The sequence below is a fragment of the Agelaius tricolor genome, unplaced genomic scaffold (assembly GCF_023055355.1).
Source record: "Agelaius tricolor isolate 1412-34295 unplaced genomic scaffold, bAgeTri1.0.p SCAF_14, whole genome shotgun sequence".
In the NCBI taxonomy this organism is placed as follows: Eukaryota; Metazoa; Chordata; class Aves; order Passeriformes; family Icteridae; genus Agelaius; species Agelaius tricolor.
In genome coordinates this window covers 19,544,332-19,567,932 of record NW_027269274.1, presented here as the reverse complement: position 1 = coordinate 19,567,932, position 23,601 = coordinate 19,544,332, and the positions used below count along the sequence as shown (strand labels likewise).

Below are 23,601 nucleotides of genomic sequence, written 5' to 3'. Positions count from 1 at the left end.
GCTGGCTTTGACACCTCAGCTCAGCTCTCCTGGGGAGCTGCAGGCACCAAAACCCCTTTGCACAGCTCCTCAGAAATACCCAGCTTGGATGCAGGGCTGCTCACAGCCCCTCCCTCACACATTCCTGTTGTGTTTTCCCAGACTCAGGAAGACCCTGTCAGAAATAACTCACAGCCAGCTGAAGGCACAGTGTTTGCTGTTAAATGGGCCATCTTCTCTCCTGTCACCCCAGATCCACGAGGCTCTAAATCTGGGAGGTGCTGAAATAAATCCTGAAGGAATTCACATGCCAGTAAGCAGGAGCTCTCAGTCTGTGCCACACTCAGGGATAGCTGCAGTTTTACAGACATCAGAAAGAGCTCTGGCACATTTTGAAGCTTTCAGAGTGGAATTGTGCAGGATCTTCACCCAGCTGTTAAATAGTCTGTTAGGAAGAACACTTCTGAGGACACTAAAAGGCTCCCTGGACATTTGATTTTTACTGCCATACACTGCAGCACCCAGGAGATAAGGGAAGGATTCCTGGGGATTAAACAGCACAGGTCTACGTGAAGGAACACACGAGGTGAGGGCTGTTACACAAGGAAATGATCACAGGAGCACAGCTCTGCTTTCCCTGGCCTCAATGATTAATGTCAAGTGCCTTGGTTAGAGCAGTCAGTGCTCAGAACACCACAGGATTTTAGTTATTCATTTTTTCATTGTAGACTTTCAAGCATCTTTCTGTAAAATCCAAGTCAGGTAAGACAGAATTCTCAAACTGTGAGTTTGAAAAGCAGGAAGGACAAACAGAATGTATCCAGGCAATTCTGGCACGGGCGTGTGGGGTGAGGCTGTGTTTGCTCCCACATGCCTCTGTTGCTGTTCCTTGTGGGCTGGGCTAAAAGCAGACCTCAAACAATGCTATTCCATCATGGGTGCACAAGGGCTGGTGCTGCCTCCAAAGTGCTCAAAGCCACCACAGGAGGGACAGCAAGGCACAGTCCTGCTGTGTGTGCCAGCACCATCCCTGGATTTGCCTGCTCATATCCAACATGCAGGGAGATGGAAAGGTTTGCAAGAAAACATCAGTGATTTTTTTTCTAGAGGCTGGTGATTTTGGCAAGAAAATTAAAATCGTCAGCCAAGAAACTGGAAACCTCCCAGAACTGTAACCGTTATAGTTGAAGTTATAACTATGCTTTAGAACTGCCCATATAAAGCCAGGATATTTAGTGATCTTTATTATAGCCACTAAAAATTAATGCTTTTAAACATTTATCTTTAATGCCTGACAGATCAAGCTATTTAAAAGCTGAGATGAAGCATCTGGATTGATCACAGAAAGTTCATTCATTGGATTTCTGTTGGGGAGGAGCTCACAGCTCCAACCAGAGAGAGGTGAATTCAGAACCTCACACAGATGCTCAGCTCCAGCGTGAAAACAAAATCTCAGCTGTAAATGAAAAGTCATAAATAATTCCAAAATGTGCACGCCTGAAGTCTCTAACTCCCACAGGGAGTAAACCAAATCTGAAACCATTCTGAGTTCCCTGAACTCTGACAGCTTAGGTAAAATAGCACAAAAATAAAAATCACACCTCATTTTGGCTAAAAACCACAAGTCCTACACTTTGAAAATAAAGTGTAGCTCTGAGTATAACTACACTCAGGGCAATGTACACACACAGCTGTTTGATCTGCTCCAAGGAAGTGTCTAAAAGAGACCAGTTAAAGGTCTGTGAATGACGAGTTAATAATTCCTCAGAGTTATTTTCTGAACAGTCAGGAATTATTCAAGCCCAAGATTTGCTTAGCACCAGAAGCAGGTGGGTTTTCCTGCAGCTCCATGTTTCCATAACAATACAGCAGAGCCAATTAAAAGCCAATTAGTCATGGACATTACTTTGAGGTCCAGTACTTTGCAAACTCTCCCCTCTGCAGTGCTGCTGCCCATTATGCTGGGGACAAAGGCTCTGCCATGAATGGGGGCTGTTTCCCTGTCTCCATGGAAGCCTTGCCACGCTCACCCCACACAAACCTTCCCCCTCTGATCTTTGCCCCAAACAAATGTGCTGTTTATTCACTCTGCTTCTCATTTATGGAGACCCATTTGATGCTGTATGAATAGCAATGAGGAAAGAATTAAACCTGTGTTTGAGAAGCAGTGAGGATTCCTGCTTCCAGCTCCTCCTCGAGTCCCTTTCACCCACACCTGCTGGAAAAGATTTTCATGATACTTGAAAATTCTCAATGTTTTATACATTAAAATCTTAACCACTGCAATAAATATTCACTGAAATATTCTCATCTGTGTTATGTGAACTAACTCCAGAATCTGAAACCCAAGCAATCTGAATTATACTGCAGCTCAAAACTGAGAACAATCTGCTCAGACACCAACTATGGTGCTCAAGAAATTGTAAAGGATTCCTGTAGAGTACCAGAAAATCAGCACATTGCAGGAAAGTAAAATGCAGTATCCCTTTGAAGGGGAATATTCCCCAGCTGCTCTCCAGAACTCTGAAGCTCTGTGATGCTTCTCAGAGCCCCCACTCTGAATGTCCAGGCTTTACAGTGCATTTTATTTGTGCACCACTCCAGAATTATTTTTTCCAGAACCGATCATGTGGATTGCTGTTTCCCTTGGCTTTACAGGAAATCCAGTTGTTGCTGAGCTGAATAACAGCATAAATTGTAAATGAAGTAAGTCAGTTTTTAATGCAGTCAGCCCTACTCAAGGGGGTAAAGCAAGTGCTGGCTTCTCAGCAAGGCTGAGCTCAGCTTCTCCCCTACAGATGTTTTTAAATAGTGACTTCTGTGGTTAAATTCATGATTTTGTTTACTCCTTATGGTTTCACAGGCAATAAGGGAGCTACCATTGGTGTGGCTCCTCAGGAGCAGCTGAGTTAAACAAAAGCTCTGCAATTCTGGTCATGGCCTCAGCTGCTCTGTCCCTGCAGCCAAAGTCCCCTCCCAGCTGCAGCTGGAGCTCCTGGCAGGAAGCACAAGATTTGTACAGAAAGCTTACATGATACAACTTGTGTCAGCAGGACCTAGCTGCTAAGTGGTTTAGCTCTCGTTTTTGCTATTTAATGTGTTAAATAAAGGAAATACTCAATATTCACAAGACCAAAACTAACCCACGGAAGAATTTGGAGGGAATTTGGCACCTTTGAGGACTCCTTTTTTTCCTCAGATACATTAGTTGATCTGTGTCCCATCCCTTGAAAGCCATTCCTTTAAAACACAGAAGTGTGATGTCCTGTCATTGACCTCAGACAAAGACAATCCCAGAGGAGGCTGTCAGCAATGACACCCATTCAAGACACTCCTCACCTGCAAGGTTCCCTGCACTCCTCCCTGGTTCCCAGGTGTGCCACCATTCCTGGATCATTCTTTTTGACTGCTCTGACTCTGCTTCATCCCATCACTCTCAAGACATGGATCCAACTCCCTGCCATGTCTGAGCCCACGGGACTGGGTGCAGGTCCTGTGGCCACAGTGACCACTCCATAGATGTTTCCTAGAGGTCTTTGACCTGACCTAAAAGTTACAGGCACTGTTCAGCTCTTCTTATCACAGGACAGCTGAAATCCACCTTCCTTTGGCTGTCAGGGAAGTCACCTCAGGCAGCCCTTGGGGACAATGGCCCCGTTCTTCAGCCAGTCCCAGCAGCTGCATCCTACCAAAGCCATGCTGGGCACATCTTGGTTTTCCAAATTTCCTGCACGCCAACCTCACTCTGGTGTGGAAAAAGTTTTACAGCAACTTTTGTGAGCCATTGAGAAGTTTGACAAGAGGATCCATGTTTAACCCTGAAAGAATTCCCTACCAAGGTCATTGACATAGAAACCAAGAAAGAAAGAAGGATAAATAAGTGAAACTTGTAACTGCTTATTCCAAGAAGCACTTTGCTTGTCTCTCGTGACCAGTGAGTAAAGTGTAAATTTAGGAGCTTTGTAAGAATGTAGAACAAGCATGCATGCTAGAATAAAAACAGGGTTTGAAGCCTTCTGGAAATGGAGTGTGTTGCTTTGTACTGTCTCTGTCTCAGCTACAACCCTCTGGCCTCTTCTGCAGGTCGGAACTGGAGCGATGCCAGCTGGCCCAGCAGAGCAGCTCCAAGCAGCAGCAGCAGCAGCAGCATCAGGAGGAGCAGCAGGAGCAGGAGGGAGCAGCCGTGCCTGGGGGCACCCGCAGAGCGTCTGTGGCACCGCCAGGCACCGCTGACCACGGTACTGACCCCAGCCCAAAGCCAGCCCCAAACACTGCCTGGCCTCTCTCACCTCTGGTGCCAGCAGCAGCAAAACCACCAGAGAGGGCAAAGCACCACACCACAAACCAGTCCTAGAGAGTCGTGAAATCCCAGACCTATGCAAAACCTCATAGCCCAGATTTCCGCTCCTCACTCCCCACATAATTCTGTGTTTAATGAAAGACTGAACTTATCACTTAGAGCTATGATTTAAAACTGATTTTTTCCATATGAATCATCCCACCAAAACTTTTTTTCCTGGCTTCAAAAGTATAAAGATTTCATTTCTTTGTAAATAAAAATGCAGAACCTCAGCGAAAATAATTTCCAAGGGAACAATTTTCAGTTAATATTCTGTAGAGCCACGTTCCTTGGAAATATCCTGGCTGCTCCTGTGACTCTGGACAACCCAAACTGTTTAGCACATGTAGCCCTAACAGCTACCATAACACTGCATGCTTTGGCCTCCCTGCAGTGATTTATATTTTTGGGCACATCCAGTTCAAAGACCACAAAAGCACTTATCTGGACAATAATTCTGAGTTACAAGGCACCTTTACTGCAGGCTGGAGAGCTATTTGTTGTGACAAAAAATTGGATTTTAGGTGTATGTTGAGTGGAGCTGGCAAGCAGCTGCTTGGGAATGTTAAAAATAGTGACAAGTAAATACAATTAACATTGTAGCATGTTCTTCACCTGGCTAGACTTAGAAACCAAACCTGCTTTTACAAATCTTTTTATCAAATCACACACTTTGCCAGCTCAGAGTTTCCACATAAAATTACACTACCTGTATTTCAAGAACAAGCAGCTTTTTAGCAAAATGTTTTCATACTAATAAATCATGGGGTCATAGATTCTAAAATAGGGGGAAATGCTCCATCAAGCAAAATAGGATTAGTTAGGCAGAAAAACTAACCCAGAGAGATGAACAAGGAAAAAAAATTGTGTCCTTGAACAGTAATTGTCCCACACAACAACTGATCCTTCACACTTATCCTTACCTTACCTCAAGGAAAGAAGAGAGTTGAGATAAACAGCTCCAAGTTAAAAATAAGGATCTTGGCTGCATCTGCCTGTAGTGTTTTTGTGTCACTTCTGTAAAGGCCTCCCATGCAGAGCCAGTACACTGTACACCGCCTCAGCCCCTTCCCAGGGCTGCTGGGGACCTGCCTGGGGTTTCAGGCTCACACTTTGTTCTGGCTCAGGCTGGGGGTGTAGCTGGGTAATGGAATTATTTACCAATATTGCCAGATGGGTTGTGCCTGGGCTCCTCCAGCCCTTGCTGCTTGACCAGAGGTGGCAACTGTAGTGGTTTCACTTCAGAGACCCCTTTGGCTAAGCTGGATGTGTGGTGGTTTCACTTCAGAGACACCTTTGGCTAAGCTGGTTGTGTGGTGGTTTCACCTCAGAGACACCTTTGGCTGGCTGGGTGTGTGGTGGTTTCACCTCACAGACACCTTTGGCTGGCTGGATGCTGCAGCTGGGTGCTTGGGACAAGTCCAGGCTTGCAGGAGCTCAGGTTTAGCTCTGGCAGAGAGGCTTCAAGACGAGGGGAAGGAAAAGGAGTCAGGTTCTGCTGGAGGGTTTTGATCTAGAGCTTTATTCCTGGCACACGGGCCTCTGAATGCAGCAACTGCTCCAACAGAACTCCTCCAACTGTGAAAATAAAGATAATGTAGAAAGTAATCTTACCCCTAAGGAGTTGCAGCTGGGCCAGTTATCAAAGACTGGGAACGGGCCTGACTTTTACAGGCCACAGCTGTAACCAATGAGAAGAGTGGTTGCTGTGTCTTTTAACCCCAGGGAGAGGGGCAGGGAAGGGGTAGGGATCCCACCAACCAGGTAAGGGGGGGAAGTCTCAGGGGACAAATGACACCTGGATGGCCAATGTCCCCCAGGGCTGAAGGGCATCTTTTGAGCTTTGCCGATCACTCGACGTCCTTCTGGAATGCCAGGACTGACAGACAGCACTCAGCAGGGGTCAGGGTGGGGAAGGGAGAGGTGATTGGCACTCCTGGGGAAATCTACAGAGAGAAACCAGGGTATCTGAGGCAAACCATGGCATCACAGTGCAACAGCTGGGTTGTTGGGGTGCTGCTGAGGGCTGCCTGTCTCCCAGCAGAGGAGCAGCTCTGCCGCTCCGTGGAGGGCCAGGCCGCCTCGGATGAGGAGGAGGAGGAGGAGCAGTGGCCAGGGCACCGCGCTCCCCAGCTGGGCCACGCGAGGAGGATCCTGGCCAAGCCCCCTTGCTGTGGCAGTGGGTAAGTTTAATTTGTTAATTAATGCCATTTGAGCCCTTTGCAAAGATCATTTCACAACCTGTGGCTGCAGTCAGGAGCCTTGTGCCCATCCTGTGTGGCACGTGGGGAGCAGCCGGCTGGAGATTGCCCCCGAGCCCTAATTAGCCCCCTTCCTCCACGAAACAGGATCAAACAACCCACTAGGCATCCCCTCAGACTGCAACAAAGTCCCCTTCCACCCATGCTACACTATCAAAGACATTCTAGGACTTGCACTAATACTTTTCCTACTTGTCTCCCTGGCCCTATTGTCCCCTGAACCTCCTAGAAGACCCAGAAAACTTTACACCAGCTAACCCACTAGTCACCCCTCCTCACATCAAACCCAAATGATATTTCCTATTCTCCTACACCATTCTCCGAACCATCCCAAACAAACTAGGAGGCATGCTAGCCCTAGCCGCCTCGATCCTCTCCTATTCCTCACTCCATTACTACACACATCAAAACTGCCATTGATAACCTTCCGCCCTCTATCACAAATCCTGTTCTGAACCCTAGTCACCAACGTCCTCATTCTAACCTGACTAGGCAGCCAACCAGTAGAACACCCATTCATCATCATTGGCCAACTAGCCTCATTCACTTACTTCACAATCATCCTGGTTTTATTCCCCCTTGCAGCCGACCTAGAAAATAAACTACTCAAACTCTAATGAACTCTAATAGTTTATAAAAACATTGGTCTTGTAAGCCAAAGATTGAAGACTAAACCCCTTCTTAGAGTTACCCCACCACCCTATCTCAGGAAGAAAGGATTCAAACCCTCATCTCCAACTCCCAAAGCTGGCATTTTTAACTAAACTACTTCTTGATCCTTCCACTAAACAGCCCGAATCGCCCCCCGAGACAACCCCCGCACAAGCTCCAACACCACAAACAACGTCAACAACAATCCCCACCCTCCAATCAAAAGCAATCCCACCCCCTCTGAATGAGGCATAGCCACCCCACTAAAATTTGATTGGACCAACAACAGACCCCCACTATTCACCGTCTCCATGTCCGCTAGTAACCCCAACACACCCCCTCTAGCAAGCCCCACCACCACTACCAACCCCATCCCAAGGCCATAACCAACAACAACCCAACTGGCCCAGGCTTCTGGGTAATGATCCGCCACCAACGACACTGAATAAACAAACACTACCAACATGCCCCCCCTAAATAAACCATAACAAGCACCAAAGACACAAAGGAAACCCCCAAGCTTACCAGCCAACCAGCCCCAGCACCCCATAATAAGGGGAGGGGTTAGATGCAACTGCCAACCCCCTAAAACAAAGTACAACCCTAAAAAAAAACCAAATTCTATCATAAATTCCTACTCAGCCTCTCTCCGAGATCTATGGCCTGAAAAACCATTGTTACAAAATTTAACTACAGGAACACCTAACTCTACCCTTCCCTTTCCCCCCAGCAAGTTTTCTTCATGCTTTCAGGGTATGTATAACTATGCATCACACTCTCTGCCCCATCAGACAGGCCATGAAATGTAGGATAGTCCACGTCGTACGCTATGCCGCTCCATCAAAAACCCAAACATTATCTCCTAAACCGATGGTATTCAGCCAGTGTCAGACACTCATTTGTGACCCGTGCTGCCAAGAATTCCACAGGAAAACTGGTTTTAACAAACAGACCTCTGTTGTGAGGTCTCACTAACTCTTTTCTCTTAATGATGTGTGTAGATGTGATGAAAAGACATGGAGAAAGCTGCTGTCCTACCTGGAGACCAGCAGCACTGAGGGGAAGGACCCTGTGGAGCTCTTGGGGACAATCTCCCCCCTCACAGAGCAGCCAGAACTCAAGGGCCACCAAGAGAAAAAACTGGAAACAAGCATGGAAGAGGTAACAGGTGCCAAGCAGAGTGTGAGAGCTGTTTATGCATCTTTGGGGACCTGCATCTGTGTGTGTTTGTATTTTATTCTGGCCATTCTGCCCTCTGTTGTTGATGTCTCTCGTTGTGCTGTAGTTTGTCAGCTCAGACATCTCCTGCTTTCCTCCAACACCTGCATTTCTGCTCTGGTTCCTACCCAAAACTGCCTTTGGAGGATGAGAGTTACGCCAGGCCCTTCAAATGCTGTCCTTGATTTACTGAGGTTCTCCAGCTGTGCATGAAGCACTCCCATATCCTAAGGCATCCAACACCTCTGGGAGCAGGATAGCTTTTCAATAAATCCCTCAGGCTGGCTGAGACTCCCTGTTTTGGAGTAAATTATCCCATTTACTCTTTTTCTTGGGTTTAGACTGACATATTTATGTCATAAATATAATATATAAATCTAATATAATAAAATATGAATAAAATTAGTTCTGCAGCATGTCCAGCTCCCCTTGAGCAGAGGTTATAACCACATTATTTAAAGCCCCAGTGCTGTATCCCAGCAGTCCTGTGTGAGCTCACTATTTAAATTCTGCAGACTTCAGCCCCTGATGGGCACAGAAGTGCCAGCAATCTTTCTGTGAAACAAAAATAGTGCATTGCCCTGATCTGCTTTCTCCTGTGCTTGTTCAGTATTTTATACCCCATCTTTAAACAAAGCAGAAAGTTGCCAGTAGTTTTGGAAGGATTATGTGAATCAGTGAAATATTTAAAGTGAGGGTAAAATATTCAGCTTCTTCACATGTTGCCATCCTTTGTGTTTTAACAGTGTTTCATATAATTTTCTTCTTGACTAAATTAAATGAAAGAGTTTACTTGTTAGGGAAAAAAAAAAAAAAAACAGAATAAAATCCTGTTTCTGCCTTACACAATTTGCACCTTTCAATGGCAATTTATCCTTGCAATATTCTTTAGAGAAACACAAAATTTCCTTCTCTACTGCTTAGCATCAATCCACAGGAAAAAAGATACCTGCAGGTAGTGCCAGTTTTCTTCTCCTTTTTCCCCATTCTGAGATGCTCATCTTCTTCTGCAGCATCATACTGTCCTCTTTTTCATCTCTGTTGATGGATATTAGTTCTGTGCAGCTTGTCTGGAAAAGCACCATTACCAACAGATTAATACAAAATTTCAGAAGAAAAATGGAATCTGTTGCTCTTGATTTAGAGGCAAGCAGGGAGGTGAAGAAGAGACAGTGCCAACTCACTGTGACATGAATTAAATAGCAGTAGGATGAATCATGTTGAGCCTGTTAGGAAATTTATTCTTAAGCCCTTTTATATTAGCCAGCAGTTATAGGGGAGGAATTTGCTGCTACAAAACAGACAAGTAATAAAAAATTCCTGTCAAAAAGGTGACTCTCCTTGTAATCAACAGAAAGCAAAATAGGAAGACTGAGAAATGCTCTCTCTCAAGCACCTTGCAAAAAAATAAACCACCAACACCTTCTCTGAGGCTGACAAAAGTGCCTTACACATGGCTGTATTTGCTTCTGTTTGTACCTGCTCAGTGTGGAAAATCAGACAAAAAACAAGGCTAACAAGCAAGAGCCTCAGCAGGCAAGTGAAGGGCAGCACTCTCAAATACTGATTAATAATTGCTCCACCTGAGGCTTGTAAAACCAGAGTTTGAGAGAGTTCTGAGATTTGTCATGTCTAGAAAGTTCTGCTTTCCATCAGGCAAACGCTTATAAATAGCTCCTCCTGAAGACAGGGTGGTGACCTGGGGGTGATAGATGGGGAGAACACGAGTTCTAAAGTCTAAAAATAAAGTGTTATGCTGCCAAGTGTAGTGTTACAAAGAAATGCCAATTATTTTCTATATGAGCTCACATGCAAGCTGCCAGCTTAATTAAAAAGGCAATTAGTTTATGAACTGCCATGCAGGGTCAAAGGAGAAGTTCATCCCAACATCTGGAGAAAAGCAAGGAGAAACAGTGGAGAGGCTGTTGCTCTTGGTGTTCCTCACCTGGTCCCCACTGCACCAGGGACAGAGACATCTTCCTGTCTCACTGAGTGTACAGGTGATTGCTAGGAAGGAGCTGCAAGACAAAGAATGATTGTGCTGAGGGCACACAAATTAGTTTTGCTCTATAGAGGACAACAGGAATGCAAAAGGGGAGAAGGCTGACATAGCAATGTTAGTATTTAAGTATAAAATATATAACAAATGTAATATTTAAAATTCCTGAATGAGCTGGTTGTACCCAGTGATGAATGAATTCCCATTGTGCACAAGAGCAAAGCTCTGATTTCCTAACCCCTGATACCTCACTTCATGTAGCACATTAAAGAAATGGACTTCCCTTCAAGGGAATCTTCTGGAATGAGCCCCATTTACCACAAAAGGGGGAAAACTCAGCTTTGCAATCCTTGGGCAAGAAAGGAGAAGCTCCAGTGCCTTCAGTTTGCTGTGTTTTGTGCAGATGAAGGGCCCCTGGCTCGGGGAGCTGCAGCAGAAGGTGGAGGAGACAGAAGTGCTGAAGATGGAGCTGCAGATGCTGGAGACAGAGAGGGTTCGGCTGTCCCTGGTGGAGGAGAAGCTCCTGGATGTGCTGCAGCTTCTCCAACAGCTCCGAGATCTGGTATGCTGAGAAAGCAGTCCAGGGACTGAAAACTGGGCTGTGGAGTCCCTTCCAAACTGAGAATATGTTCATCCCTTCTAGGAAGTACAAAATCCCGTACAGCAGGACAGGATTTTGCAGGTGTGTGCCCTGGGAGCTGCCTGGTGGTTGCAGAAAGCTTTTGGCCCCTTTGTCTGGCTTTCTGAAAGCCTAGAGGTCTCCTTGGAGCTGAATCTCCAAGCTCATTACCCTCTAAACCAAAATTGAGGGCAAACAAGGAAAACAGAAGAGTGAGCAGTCAGGAAGATTCCAGAATATGTATTGTTCCTTCTAGAACAGGACCTTTGTTTAATTGCATCCTAATGTAACTCTGAGTCAGCATTAAAGAGATAAAACTGCCAGGGGAGTTTAGCAAGAATCCACATAATCCCTGATGGGATGTACCCAAGACAAAAGAGACCCATCAGAACCTGTGGGTTTCAGTGTCACTTCCCCAGCACATTCACCTTCATGTCTGAAATATCTCATTCCCAACAGGACCTGCCACCAGACAGTGACTGCCCAAAGGCACACACCCATCCTGAGAGGACTCATAAAACCTCACACGGTGCTGCTGAGGCCATGTGAAATCCTCACACTGCTTCCCACTCTGCCCCAGTCCCCTCTGGGGGCTCCAGGCAGGGAGCAGGGCCAGCTCTGCCTGGAGGTAACAGCATCTTCCTCCCAGAATTGCTCCCTTCCACTTCCACTTCTTGAAGTTTTAGCAAGAACAACCTGGCCCTGCAGATACTCAGGGCTCTCTAAGTGCTAATTAAACTGATTGCCAGACCATCTCCCAGAAAGCACACCAGTGTCTTGACAGCAAATGAGGACAGTTTGCTTTCCCAGGCACATTATGTAATGTCCCACCAGATTTCATATGTAAAACCACCACTGAGAGAGACCATCCAAATCCTGAGTAGTTTTTACAGTGCTCTCACTTTGGCTGACGTTTATTACATCTCAGATCCAGCCCTACCACAGGACATTTGCTCTGTTCTTCAGCTGGGTCTGAGAAGACCTTTCCTGAAATAACACCACCAGGTCCAGTTCACCTTCCCACAGACCTGGCAGAGGACTCAAAGAGCTTTTGCTCTGCTTACCCTCCTTGCCACCTACAGCTGTTTAGGCACAAGCTCTAGAAAATTCTGTATTTCCTGCTGAATAATTGTTATTCCTCTATCCACAACCATAGTAAGGAATTACAACCCCCTACAAACTGTCTGAGCAGGGTTTAAGATCAAATGCTTAAAAATAAAGCAAACATTAAATCTTGTGTTAATCAGGATTCAGTGTCATTTTGGTTTAGTTTCCAAATGCAAATAGCCTGCACACAGGTTCTGCTGCAAGTCTGTAAGCTGGTGAAGGACACATTGGTGCCATCATTTTGGTTTGTTTTTTACAGAACATATCAAAGCGAGCCCTGGGGAAAATCCTGCTGAGCACTTTGGAATCCTGCCGTGACCCCCAGCCTGGTAAGAAAAGAAATCACATCTAAAGCCCAAGAAGCCTGAAAAGTGTCCTTTGGGGACAAACACTGGGTAGGAAAAGGATATTTCAAATCCTGGGGTACAGGCTGGGGAGAGGGAGGTAGCTTGCAAGAATACCAATAGAAAGTGATGCTTTCTAGTCTGTGATGCATCAAAACCACACCCAAGGTACTTTTTTAGTCAAATTTTAATTAAAAGTTGGCCTTTGAGGGATAATTCAGTATCCTACAAATGTTTTTAGGGTTTCATTGATACGAGTGGATAAAGTGGAGAAATGACCAAGTATATAATGCAGCTGTTTTCAGGTTTGCTACCCCAGTGTGTTGGGTTCTTCTGTGCAACACAAGATTTACCCATCAGAACTGTTCTGTGCAGAAACCAGCTCAAACCTGCACTCCTCTAATAACAGCACTTCATGATCCTGGTGTGAAAATTAAACCTGCAAGCTCCTGTCCCGTGCCAGTGGTCTGGAGCTGCCTTTGCAGGAGCCGTGCAGGGATCACAGCCCCAGGGCTTTGCTTTGATTACTTTGTTCCTATTAGCAGAGCATTTGTACTTCCCTCCAAGGAATGAACATCCTGTCCCAGGAACACGGCTTGGAGGGGCTTTAATAGGCAGGCAGCAAAGACTAGATTAGAAAAGACCAGATGTGGCCTGGGGGCTGGGTTTTGGAGAATATTATTTACAGGGATTTAGGGAGAACAGCATGGGAACCCTTTGGGGTTTGCAGTTTCAAAGGCTGTTTTTCCTTGTGCCCAGCAATCCAGGGCACAGGCAGCTGTGCTCTTCAGCTGCAGAGGAAGCAGAGAAAAGAGGGCAAAGACAGAGTTTTGTAGGCTCCAGGACACCAATACAGAGAGAAACCAGAGCTGAGCCATGGCTCTGATGTTCTCCTGGGAGAACCGAAGAGGAGCCTGTTTGGATCCACAGCAGAGTCCAGAAGGTGCTGCCAATTATCCTGTACAGGAACAGGCACTCCAAGGTGTGGGAATTGGAAAAACAGAAACTTCCATAGCCACTGAAGGGTTTGAGCTGCAGCCTTGAGAGAACCTTGGATTGATGTAAAGATACAATATACAGATATTAAGCAGAAAAATCATAAACTTATGGTTCTATAGTTGTAAGATTATGCCTTAAGTGAGCAGCTGCACTGCTGAGATGGTGAAGGGTTTGTGGTGTAGGGCTGGGGTTGTGTGGAGTGAGCTGAGAGCTCAGAATTAGAACAGAAGCATTTGTGTGCATGTGAGACAGAAGCCATTGGATAAAAGTATCCACAGTGCAGCAGAAGTGAGTGAAGGTGATGGGTTAGAAAAGCAAAATAAACCCTGTGGCAGCTGTCCATTGGGTTAGAAAGTTCTGTATTGCCTTGTAACAAAGAACTTGTGACTGCTCTTGAGCTATGGCTGAATGCTTGCTCCTCTAAAATCTCACAGCCCCTGGACTGATGTTTGTCTGAGTAATAAATCATTTTTGGCCTGAAAGAAGTCCCATCCCTTCATTACTAGCAGTGACAATAATACCAAGGGATGCTGCTCAAACTCCTCCCTTTGTGACAGCAGCACAGCTCAGCTCCCCAGAACTCCCAAGTGCTGCTCTCTGTGCATTCTGCATCACCACTGCCATACACAGCTCACCTCCTCTGCTTCCCACTGTCTGCCTGTGTGCCTGGGGAGGCTTCAGCAGCTTTCCCAGTCTTTGTAATCAAATATTTTTCTGTCCCAAGTCTTTGTAATCAAACATTTTTCTCTGACAAGCCAAAGTGGGTTGGGTTGGCAATGGTGATATGAAATTGTCTTTGTTCACACAAGTATGTGAGACCTCAGTGAGCAGGGAATGAAGCAAGAGGAGACCAGAGAAGACAGTTGAACCCAGATTTGCTCATGGTTTTTTTGGACAGAAATTCATTTTTTGGTCACAAAATTTAGACATTTAATGATAACCACTTGAAAGGGCACCTATGAAAAGAGCCTGTTATGATTGTGAAACTGCAACTTCCTGACTTTGTTCAAATGCTCATGTTTGCAATTTGCTTTCCCAAGGCAAAGCCCAGCTGTTGGAAGTGCTGGACACCCTTCAGCAGGAGCTGGCAGCCTGTGAACTCTTGCACAAGCAGCCCATGGAGCAGGCACAGAGCCCACAGTCCCTGTCCAACCCCCTGGTGATCTCCTGCTGAGCCCAGGCAGCCCCAGCACAGCTGGAAGGAGGAATGAGGGACATTTGTCCAGCTGGAAGGAGGAATGAGGGACATTTGTCCAGCTCAGCCACACCTGGACTGGCCAGGAGCGAGCAGTGACCCAAGGGAGGAGCAGCAGCCCTGGCTGGGCACAGCCCTGCCTCACCTGGACTGCAGAGCCCAGCCCTGGGGTGCCCCTGGGACTGGGCTGGCACCAAACCAAACTGTGCCCACCACCCTCACCTGACCCACAGGGATTTACAACTCTGCAAAACTGGGACTGGGCTGGCACCAAACCAAACTGTGCCCATCACCCTCACCTGACCCACACTGATTTACAGCCCTGCAAAACTGGCACTGGACTGGCACCAAACTGTGCCCATCACCCTCACCTGACCCACAGGGATTTACAGCTCTGCAAAACTGGGACTGGGCTGGCACCAAACCAAACTGTGCCCATCACCCTCACCTGACCCACAGGGATTTACAGCTCTGCAAAACTGGGACTGGGCTGGCACCAAACCAAACTGTGCCCATCACCCTCACCTGATCCACAGGGATTTACAGCTCTGCAAAACTGGGACTGGGCTGGCACCAAACCAAACTGTACCCATCACCCTCACCTGATCCACAAGGATTTACAGCTCTGGAAAACTGGGACTGGGCTGGCACCAAACCAAACTGTACCCATCACCCTCACCTGACCCACACTGATTTACAGCCCTGCAAAACTGGGACTGGGCTGGCACCAAACTGTGCCCACCACCCTCACCTGACCCACCCTGATTTACAGTCCTGGCTATGCAGGGGCTGGGCACAGTTTGCAGCCTTTGTGGAAGCCCCACTCCAAAGCCAAGGCAGCCTGTGTTATCCCTGGATTTGTTATCCCTTACCCTACAGGTGACAAACTGAATGATAAACATACCCAGGAGTGTGTGTCAGCAGTGCAGGTTTTAAGGGCTCTGTGTTTCTCACTCAATTATTCACTTTATTTAACTCTGAAGCTAGACTTTTTTACTGCTCTGCTGAATTTTATATTTGCAATTATAGAGATGCCTTAGGAATATGCAGCAGCCTTTCCTGACAACAGTCAGATTTTACATAAGAAGTTAAATTTAAGTGCTTGAAGGAGGTCCAAAGCAATCTTGTTCCCAAGCTCTCAGGGAAAGGAAGGGCTGAAAAATTCACTTTGCTGTCATTCTGTGTTAGCAAACAACTCGTGCAGTGCACAAGTGAGTTCTAAATTTTAATTTCCCTCAATGCAGCTGCAGAGACACAAAATTAGGCCCCACCTGGAGGCCAATTAATATAAAGAGCTGGGCCTAATCGTGGTGCCATGGAATGTTTTAATCAGCAATAAAGTAACTCCTGGGGCAAAAGTAAAAAAAAAAACAACCTAGGTTTCTTCCAAGGTGCTTTTGCTGTGTCATTCACCTGCCAAACAGGGGCAGAGTTCCTAAAAGAGCCAGCTGAATTGATATTACTGAAAAGATGCACTGTGGATCTTTGAAGAATGTGATTTGCCTGAGATAATGATGAAATAAGATCATTCAACTGTACATGCATGAATTTTTCCCAGGAAAAAGGTTTTCATACAGGAATAAGGTCCACAATGCAAGCTGGGGAATAAAATTTCCATTCTTTTCCATTCCTTTCCACACTGTGTGGCTCACACACACCTCCCTTGAAAACTGTGACACCTTTGAGCCACACTGGGAACAAAAATTTGTATTATTTTAATTTCATTTTAAAGGAGAGAACAAAAGGTGTTATGCAAACAATGAAACAAACTGTTCAATGGTGTTTTACCTCTTTTTTTTTTGTATTTTGGGGTTTTTTTGTGGTTTAGCAGAGGAAAAATGTAAGAATAGATATATATTGTTAATGTACATTTTTATTAAAGATACATTAGACAGGACATATATACATAAGAAAATATTCATGCTCTAAGAAATAAAACTGTCTTCTAATGCTAAATATATTACTAACAAAATACCAGAGCATAATATACTGTTAGTGAGTATATACTGAGGTACATGCTAGGATTATATTCTCCAGAAACAGCCTCTAGCTGTGCCACAGGCAAAAGTTTAAATGAGCAGAAATCAGATCCCTGCTTGGCTTCATTTGCTAAAAATCCCAACAAGTATCAGCTTTTGTTGTGTGCAGCTCTCTGACTTTCCCAGGAACATGGCAGAGGTGTAAAGAGGGCAAATGCCAGGAAATGATGAAATGAGCCTGATCTGTGTGTTCAGGAGCAGGATTCTAATGCAGGCACACACCTGGCTCTGGGTCCTCATTTACTGCAGGGTTCTTGCAGCATTTGGATTTGTCACCATCTGGACCTTTTCTCCTGTTCCCGTGTCCCCAAACCTGGCAGTCTATTTCTCACAAACTCACTTTTAGTTTATTAATTTTCTAATAAACCTGCAAACTGGCCCTAAAAGGAAGCTTGGGTATTTTCTCCCCTGACCTCCACCATGAAGTTTTTGGGTTTTTTCCACAAATGATTTGACTTCATCCTCAATGTCCCTTCCCCTCCCAACGCCCTCCTCACTTCCCATTTGGCAAATTTGTCCCTGGGTAACCTCTGAGGGGTTCACACTTCTAGCACAAATGGCATTTTTCAAGGAGAGTTTCCTCCTCCCATTATTTTTTTTGTTTATAGGAGGCATTAACTATTAGTAAATTAAAGCCCACCTGATCTGTAAAGTTGTTTAATAATTGTCCCATTTATTTTTGAAGCTCCCTCTGGAGTATTTGGCAGGGAGGACTCATCCCAGATGTTACTCTGAGTCACAGAATTTCTGCAGCAGATCAGAGTGGCCTTGTCCAGCCAGAGCTGCTCTGAGGGACTCAGTGCATCTGTGCACACTTTGGGAGGAAAAAACCCTGGAATTCAAACTCCTCCCTTCCATGATACTGCCCTTAATCTGTACATGGGGATGGGAGGAGCTGGGACCAAGAAAAAAGGAGCACTTTTAAAATAAAAATGGAATAAAATGGAATTGCTCAGTGTTAAGAGTGACTCTAAACCTTCACAGGGTGCATGTGACATGTGGCATTACCAGCCACAGGGCCTCTCTCAGATTTATAATTTCATGGAGTTTAAGACACAATTCTTTGGTATTTACACTGTCTTATTTTCTTAATAATTTTATGTATAATTCCCCAAAATACAAAAGCTACAGAGTGTGTTTCCTAGTGTGAAATTAAATTAAAATCATCCTTATGTCCTTAATTACACTTTACTTTCAAAAGACTGGGATTTTCAGAGGTCTTGGGTTTCTATTCTGCTTTTCTGTCTCTTCTTTTTGCCTCAGCATGCCAAAATAGCTCAACTGCATTTTGCCTCCCCAACTTCTTTCAAATTACCTCGAGGCTGAAATCATCACACCCCAAACCTGGACTGAGGTACCTACAGAAGAGCTCAGCTTAGCAGAACAAAACCTCCTTGTTTTATGCAGCTCACTAATTTCTTCACTCAGAAGGGCTGTCTGAATTACAGCAAACTTCTCTGAAATGAGACCCGTTCCTTAAATGACATTATTTCCCAAAATGTTTCTATTTTCCTGAACTGGAATAATTTCAGACTCTGTCTGGAGAATTGCCTGCTCCTAGACTTGATCCCCCACCCATTTCCAGACTGTAGAAAAAAAGAAGAGAAAGAAGAGGCTCAGAGGAATTCTAAAATTCCCAAACTGGCATTTTAGACCCAGTCACCAGCTGGACAGCAAATCCAATCCATGGCCACTTTTACTCCTGCCAATACAACTGTAGTTTTGTCTCATGAAGCTCCCAAAACTCCATCCAACAGCAGAGTGTCAGAATCAGGAGGAAAAGGTCTCCTTATAAATTCCCACCTCTGCAAATAGAATGGATATAATTGTTTTTAAGAATACTTATTTGATAAAAGTAATCCAGCTCTTTATGAGGAAAGAAGAGGTGAGAGATCATGAGGAAAAAAGAAAGGGAAGGAGATTTAGCAAAACTCTTACCTTTCATTTTAATCAACAAGAAAATAATCTGGTGAAATAATGGTCTTTGAATTGCAGATCCAAGAACTGTGCCCCCCTCCCTCCAAAATGTACCTGAAATATCTGCAAAGACTCTGTATAAATAAGTTTTAACTACAACATATTTCTCTCTGCCAAAACCTGCATCACAGAACACAGACAGCTGTTTGGTTTAAGTTCAATAATAAATAAATAATAGGAAAATAGGAAATAAATAATAAGAGATAAACCAGAATTGACTCTGCATGAGGAGAAGGCTCTGGGGAGAGCCGAGAGCCCTTGAAGGGGCTCACAGGGAGGCTGGAGAGGCTTTCCATGAAGGTCTGGGGTCAGAGGCAAGGGGCTGGCTTTAAGCTGAGAGTGGGGCTGGATGGGACCATGGGAGGAAATCCTTCACTCTGAGCATGGTGGGGCCCTGGGACAGAGTGTCCAGAGAGGCTGTGGGTTCCCAGATGGTGAGACCCTGGGAGAGAGTGTCCAGAGAGGCTGTGGGTTCCCCTGGGATGTTCCAGGCTGGGCTTGCAGCAGCCTGGCCTAGTGGAAGGTGCTCCGGCCATGGCAGGGCCTGGAATGAACGAGGAGAGCTTTAAGGGCCCGTAACCCAAACCATCCTGGGATGCCATGAATGTCCCACAAATTGTCCTGAACTGCTCCTGTGAGCTCTGCTCCTGCTCAGGGTGTGACTCCTCCTCACCCTCACTGCTCCTACTTGGGGTGTGACTCCTCCTCATCCTCACTCTTCGTACTCCTCCTCATCCTCACTGTTCCTCCTCATCCTCACTGCTCTTCCTGCTCCCTCACTGCTCCTCATCCTCCCTGCTCCTCCTCAGGGTGTGACTCCTCTTCATCCTCACTCTTCCTACTACTCCTCCTCATCCTCACTGGTCCTCCTCATCCTCACTGCTCTTCCTGCTCCCTCACTGCTCCTCCTCATCCTCACTGCTCTTCCTGCTCCCTCACTGCTCCTCCTCATCCTCCCTGCTCCTCCTCAGGATGTAGCTTCTCCTCATCCTCACTGCTCCTCCTCATCCTCCCTGCTCCTCCTCAGGGTGTGACTCCTCTTCATCCTCACTCTTCCTACTCCTCCTATCCTCCCTGCTCCTCCTCATGCTGTAACTCCTCCACATCCTCACTGCAGGGATGGGCAGCCCAAATTCCTCCCTCCAGGCAGCTTCCCCTGGCTCACAATGGGCAGGAGTCAAACCCCAGGGAGCTCCCTGTGTTCTCTGGGGTGCACAAACCAAATTACATTCTTAATTACTGGTTTCTGATTCTGCCTCAAAGAGCTGTGAGGTAACTTATCTCTGCCAGGGAGTAAACAAGGGCTGTGGGATGACATTGAAAAATTATCAGTATTCAAGTGGTTTCACCCACGTGCACCCTGCAAAGCAGAAAGGTCATGAGAGCTGAGGGTTTGGGTGTTAGCGTTTGAGATAATTTCTGTACTTCAAGGTTTTATTGTTTGATAGCCTTGGTTTTGCTGATTGCTTCTCATTGGTGTTTTTTTTTCACAATGACAAGTGGAAAAATGGTCTCTAACAAAGGCAAGGTCCAGTCTTTTGTGAGGAATTTTCTACCTCTTAAGACTGCCAAAAACAGATCAAGAAAAAAAAGAGAGAAAATATATGGAGGCTGATACAATTTGACTTAAAATACCATTTAGATTAAAAACATTATTTTGAAATAAAGAACCTGCAATACCCATGGGAGGATTTTTTTGTTTCTGGGCTGATTGTGGGAGTTAAATCCATTGCCCAGGCAGTGCCAGCCCAGCACACAGCAGGAGGAGCTGCTGTCCTGTCAGACTCTGCAGCTCCAGCAGCACAGGGGACAGCAGGAGCCACAACAGCCTCTGATTGCTTCTGAGCCAACATCTGTCATGCCCAGGGCTCAGACACACCAGAACTCATCCACCCAGGGACTGATGGGCCCCAAAAACGTCCCCAGCTCTCAGGTTTGTTGTTGCTGAAATGGCTCCCGAGGTGTTGAAAGTCTCTTTTTTCCCAGCCCTGTGACTGAAGAAGAAGTTGAGATTCCTCAGCTCTGCTTTTCAAGGTTGTTCATTTTCTCTTATCTATAACATTCTTCTTCTGACCTGCTGAGATCTATCCATCAGGTCAGGCTGAATCACACTGACCACCCTCAGGGCAGTGTTATCTTTTTATGCTAAGAACTACATGTACTTTATTTACAATAATTTTCCAATACCTATCACCTATGTTAGACAGTCTGTCTCTACTCTAAACCAATCCAGAAGTGTCACCAACACAGCAGAAGATGGAGGAAAAGAAGAAGGAGAAGGAGGAGAAGGAGGAGGAGGAGGAGAAGGAGAAGGAGAAGGAGAAGGAGAAGGAGAAGGAGAAGGAGAAGGAGAAGGAGAAGGAGAAGGAGGAGGACAGGACATGCCCAGATTCCTCCATCTTGCCTCTTGAACCCCCATTCTAAATCCCCACAATTCTACTTTTTCACCCTGTGATAAATTCACTAACATTCTACTCAAATCCTTGTGGCTTGTAAATCTTCACACAAAGTTGGTAACTTTTCCATAGGTTAAAATCAAAGGCACAGGTGTCTGTGACTCTGTGCCAAGGTCTCTGAGCCCCCTGCTGTCTGGTCCATCTGTCTGTCTGTGCCCCGACACGGGCAGGGTGGTTCTTGGGTGGACGCGTTTCAAAGGACGAGTCTGGACCCTTCAGCTTTTCCATCTTCAGATTGTTTATTGTTTCTTATCTACAGAATTTTCTGTCTGCCCAGCAGAGGTCTGACCTGCAAGGCAGCCAAGGGCACTCTGCCCACCCACGGGGCGGTCATGTCTTTTTATACTAAAATCTACCTACATGATATTTACCTTTATTTTCCAATACTTTTCACCCATGTTGGCAAGTGCACCTTTACCATAAACCAATTCCCAAGTGCCAACATCACCACAGGAGATGGAGGACAAGAAGAAGAAAGAAGAAGGACGAGACACGCCCTGATCCCTCCATCTTGTCTCCATAACCCCCCTGTACCAAAAACCTTAAAGTTTATATTTCACCCTATAAATGTGTCCCTTTTACACCCTTCACTCTAAAGTGATTCTCAAGTCCTCAAACTGCTGTCACTTCTGTGGATGGATCAAAATCAAGCCACCAAACACTCTTGGCAACATTCCAGGATTTCTGAGACCCCCAAGGGTTCTCCTGGCATCTCTGGACATCGGGAGCGATGTGCTGAGTTCCCACACCCTGCCAGGGTCTCGAGTCCTCCAGGACAGCCAGAGGGATGTCCTGAGTTCCCACACCCAGCTTTGCAGAGCATTTGAAAGTCACTCACAGATGGGCTCAGGTTTTCAGTATCATTTTCTTCTGCCCTGCCATGGGCAGCACAGAGCACATCCCACTGCCATGGAAAGCATTCCCAGGTCACCTTCACATCCCAGAGCAGGGGAATCTCTGTTTTCATGAGGGTTTTTTCATGAGGAAGGGTCTTCATGAGGGCTGCAGCAACAGCTCCACATTTCTGTCACTCAGAAATAGCATGTCACTCATTCTGTCACTCATTCTGTCACTCATTCTGTCACTCGGGTGCCACCGACAGAGCAGGAGCCTCTGCCCCAGGGGATGGGGAGGAGCAGCCCAGGCAGGCTCAGACTCTGCTCTCCCACCTGGAGTCATCCAGGAGGGAAGCACAGCCACTGCCTGCTCCTCTGCAGCCAATTGCAATGGAAATTAACACTTTGGAATTGGTGTTGATCCCCCACCCTTTTCCAGACTGTAGAAAAAAAGAAGAGGCTCAGAGGAATTCTAAAATTCCCAAACTGGCATTTTAGACCCAGTCACCAGCTGGACAACAAATCCAATTCATGGCCACTTTTACTCCTGCCAATACAACTGTAGTTTTGTCTCATGAAACTCCCAGAACTCCAACAGCAGAGTGTCAGAATCAGGAGGAAAAGGTCTCCTTAAATTCCCACCTCTGCCAAAACCTGCAGCACAGAACACAGACAGCAGTTTGGGTTTAAGTTCAATAATAAATAATAGGAAAATAGGAAATATATAACAGGAAATAAACCAGAATTAACTCTGCATGAGGAGAAGGCTAATTGTGTGGGGAAGTTCAGCAGCTCTGGAGAGCAGCTACCAAGTGCAGCTGGAGCTGCCTTCACACCTCTGACTGGAGCCACAGAGAAATAAAACTGACAGAGCCTCTAATTCAAGGCAGCAACTCACACTGAGGGAGATACTGAGCTGAACAGCAATGTATTGAGGGGAGAGAGAAAAGGGACAGGAAGGATTTCAAATCCTGAAATGCAAAATTATTTCAGGACATAAGAGGTAAATAACTACAAGGGTGGCTCAGAAAACACCAAAGAATAACTGATGCAGGGAGAATAAATCTAATTTTCCCAGCACCTGGTAGCGAACACTAAACCTTTAGAATGAAATCCAGATGTCCAGATCTGCAAAGGAAGTGTTTTAAAAAGATACTCTCTGGATAGGGAAGAAAGAGAAATTTTTCATATTGCATTGATAAACCTGGAAATTTTCATTCTGTGGTGATAATTTGAACCACAATGAGTTGCACTCAAGGGCTAAAGTCTGAATTTTCATTGCAGGTCTTCTGGTTTGTGTGCAGGGCACAGTCCTCCATCCCAGCAGCCACAAGTGTCATTTTTTATTGCTGTCCTTTGTTGTTTGTTTTTTTTTTTGCAACTCTAGAGTTTGAGTTTGCTGTGTGCTTTTCCCCCAACCAGGAATAAAGAGTGCACCCAGCAACTCCCATTTCATCAAAGGAAATTGTTGCAAGTCATTTAAGGAGACCTTTTCCTCCTGATTCTGACACTATGCTGTTGGATGGAGCTTTGGGAGTTTCATGAGACAAAACTACAGTTGTATTGGCAGGAGTGAAAATGG

At 45.7% G+C, this 23,601-nt stretch overlaps 1 protein-coding gene across 2 annotated transcripts in view; it reads left to right on the top strand.

Moving 5' to 3' along the window:
- EFCC1 (EF-hand and coiled-coil domain containing 1) overlaps positions 1–17,698 on the top strand; it is a 40,763-nt gene extending 23,065 nt beyond the window's left edge. The window contains exons 3-8 of one of the 2 annotated variants that reach the window (XM_071440085.1): positions 4,063–4,217; positions 6,363–6,501; positions 8,232–8,391; positions 10,851–11,009; positions 12,433–12,502; positions 14,557–17,698. In XM_071440085.1, coding sequence (XP_071296186.1) covers positions 4,063–4,217; positions 6,363–6,501; positions 8,232–8,391; positions 10,851–11,009; positions 12,433–12,502; positions 14,557–14,690 — 817 coding nt within the window. In that variant the 3' untranslated portion in view covers positions 14,691–17,698. Of the gene's footprint in view, positions 1–4,062; positions 4,218–6,359; positions 6,502–8,231; positions 8,392–10,850; positions 11,010–12,432; positions 12,503–14,556 lie in introns of both variants that reach the window. The other variant, XM_071440084.1, reaches the window with a different exon arrangement.
- The last annotated feature ends 5,903 nt before the right edge of the window (positions 17,699–23,601 follow it).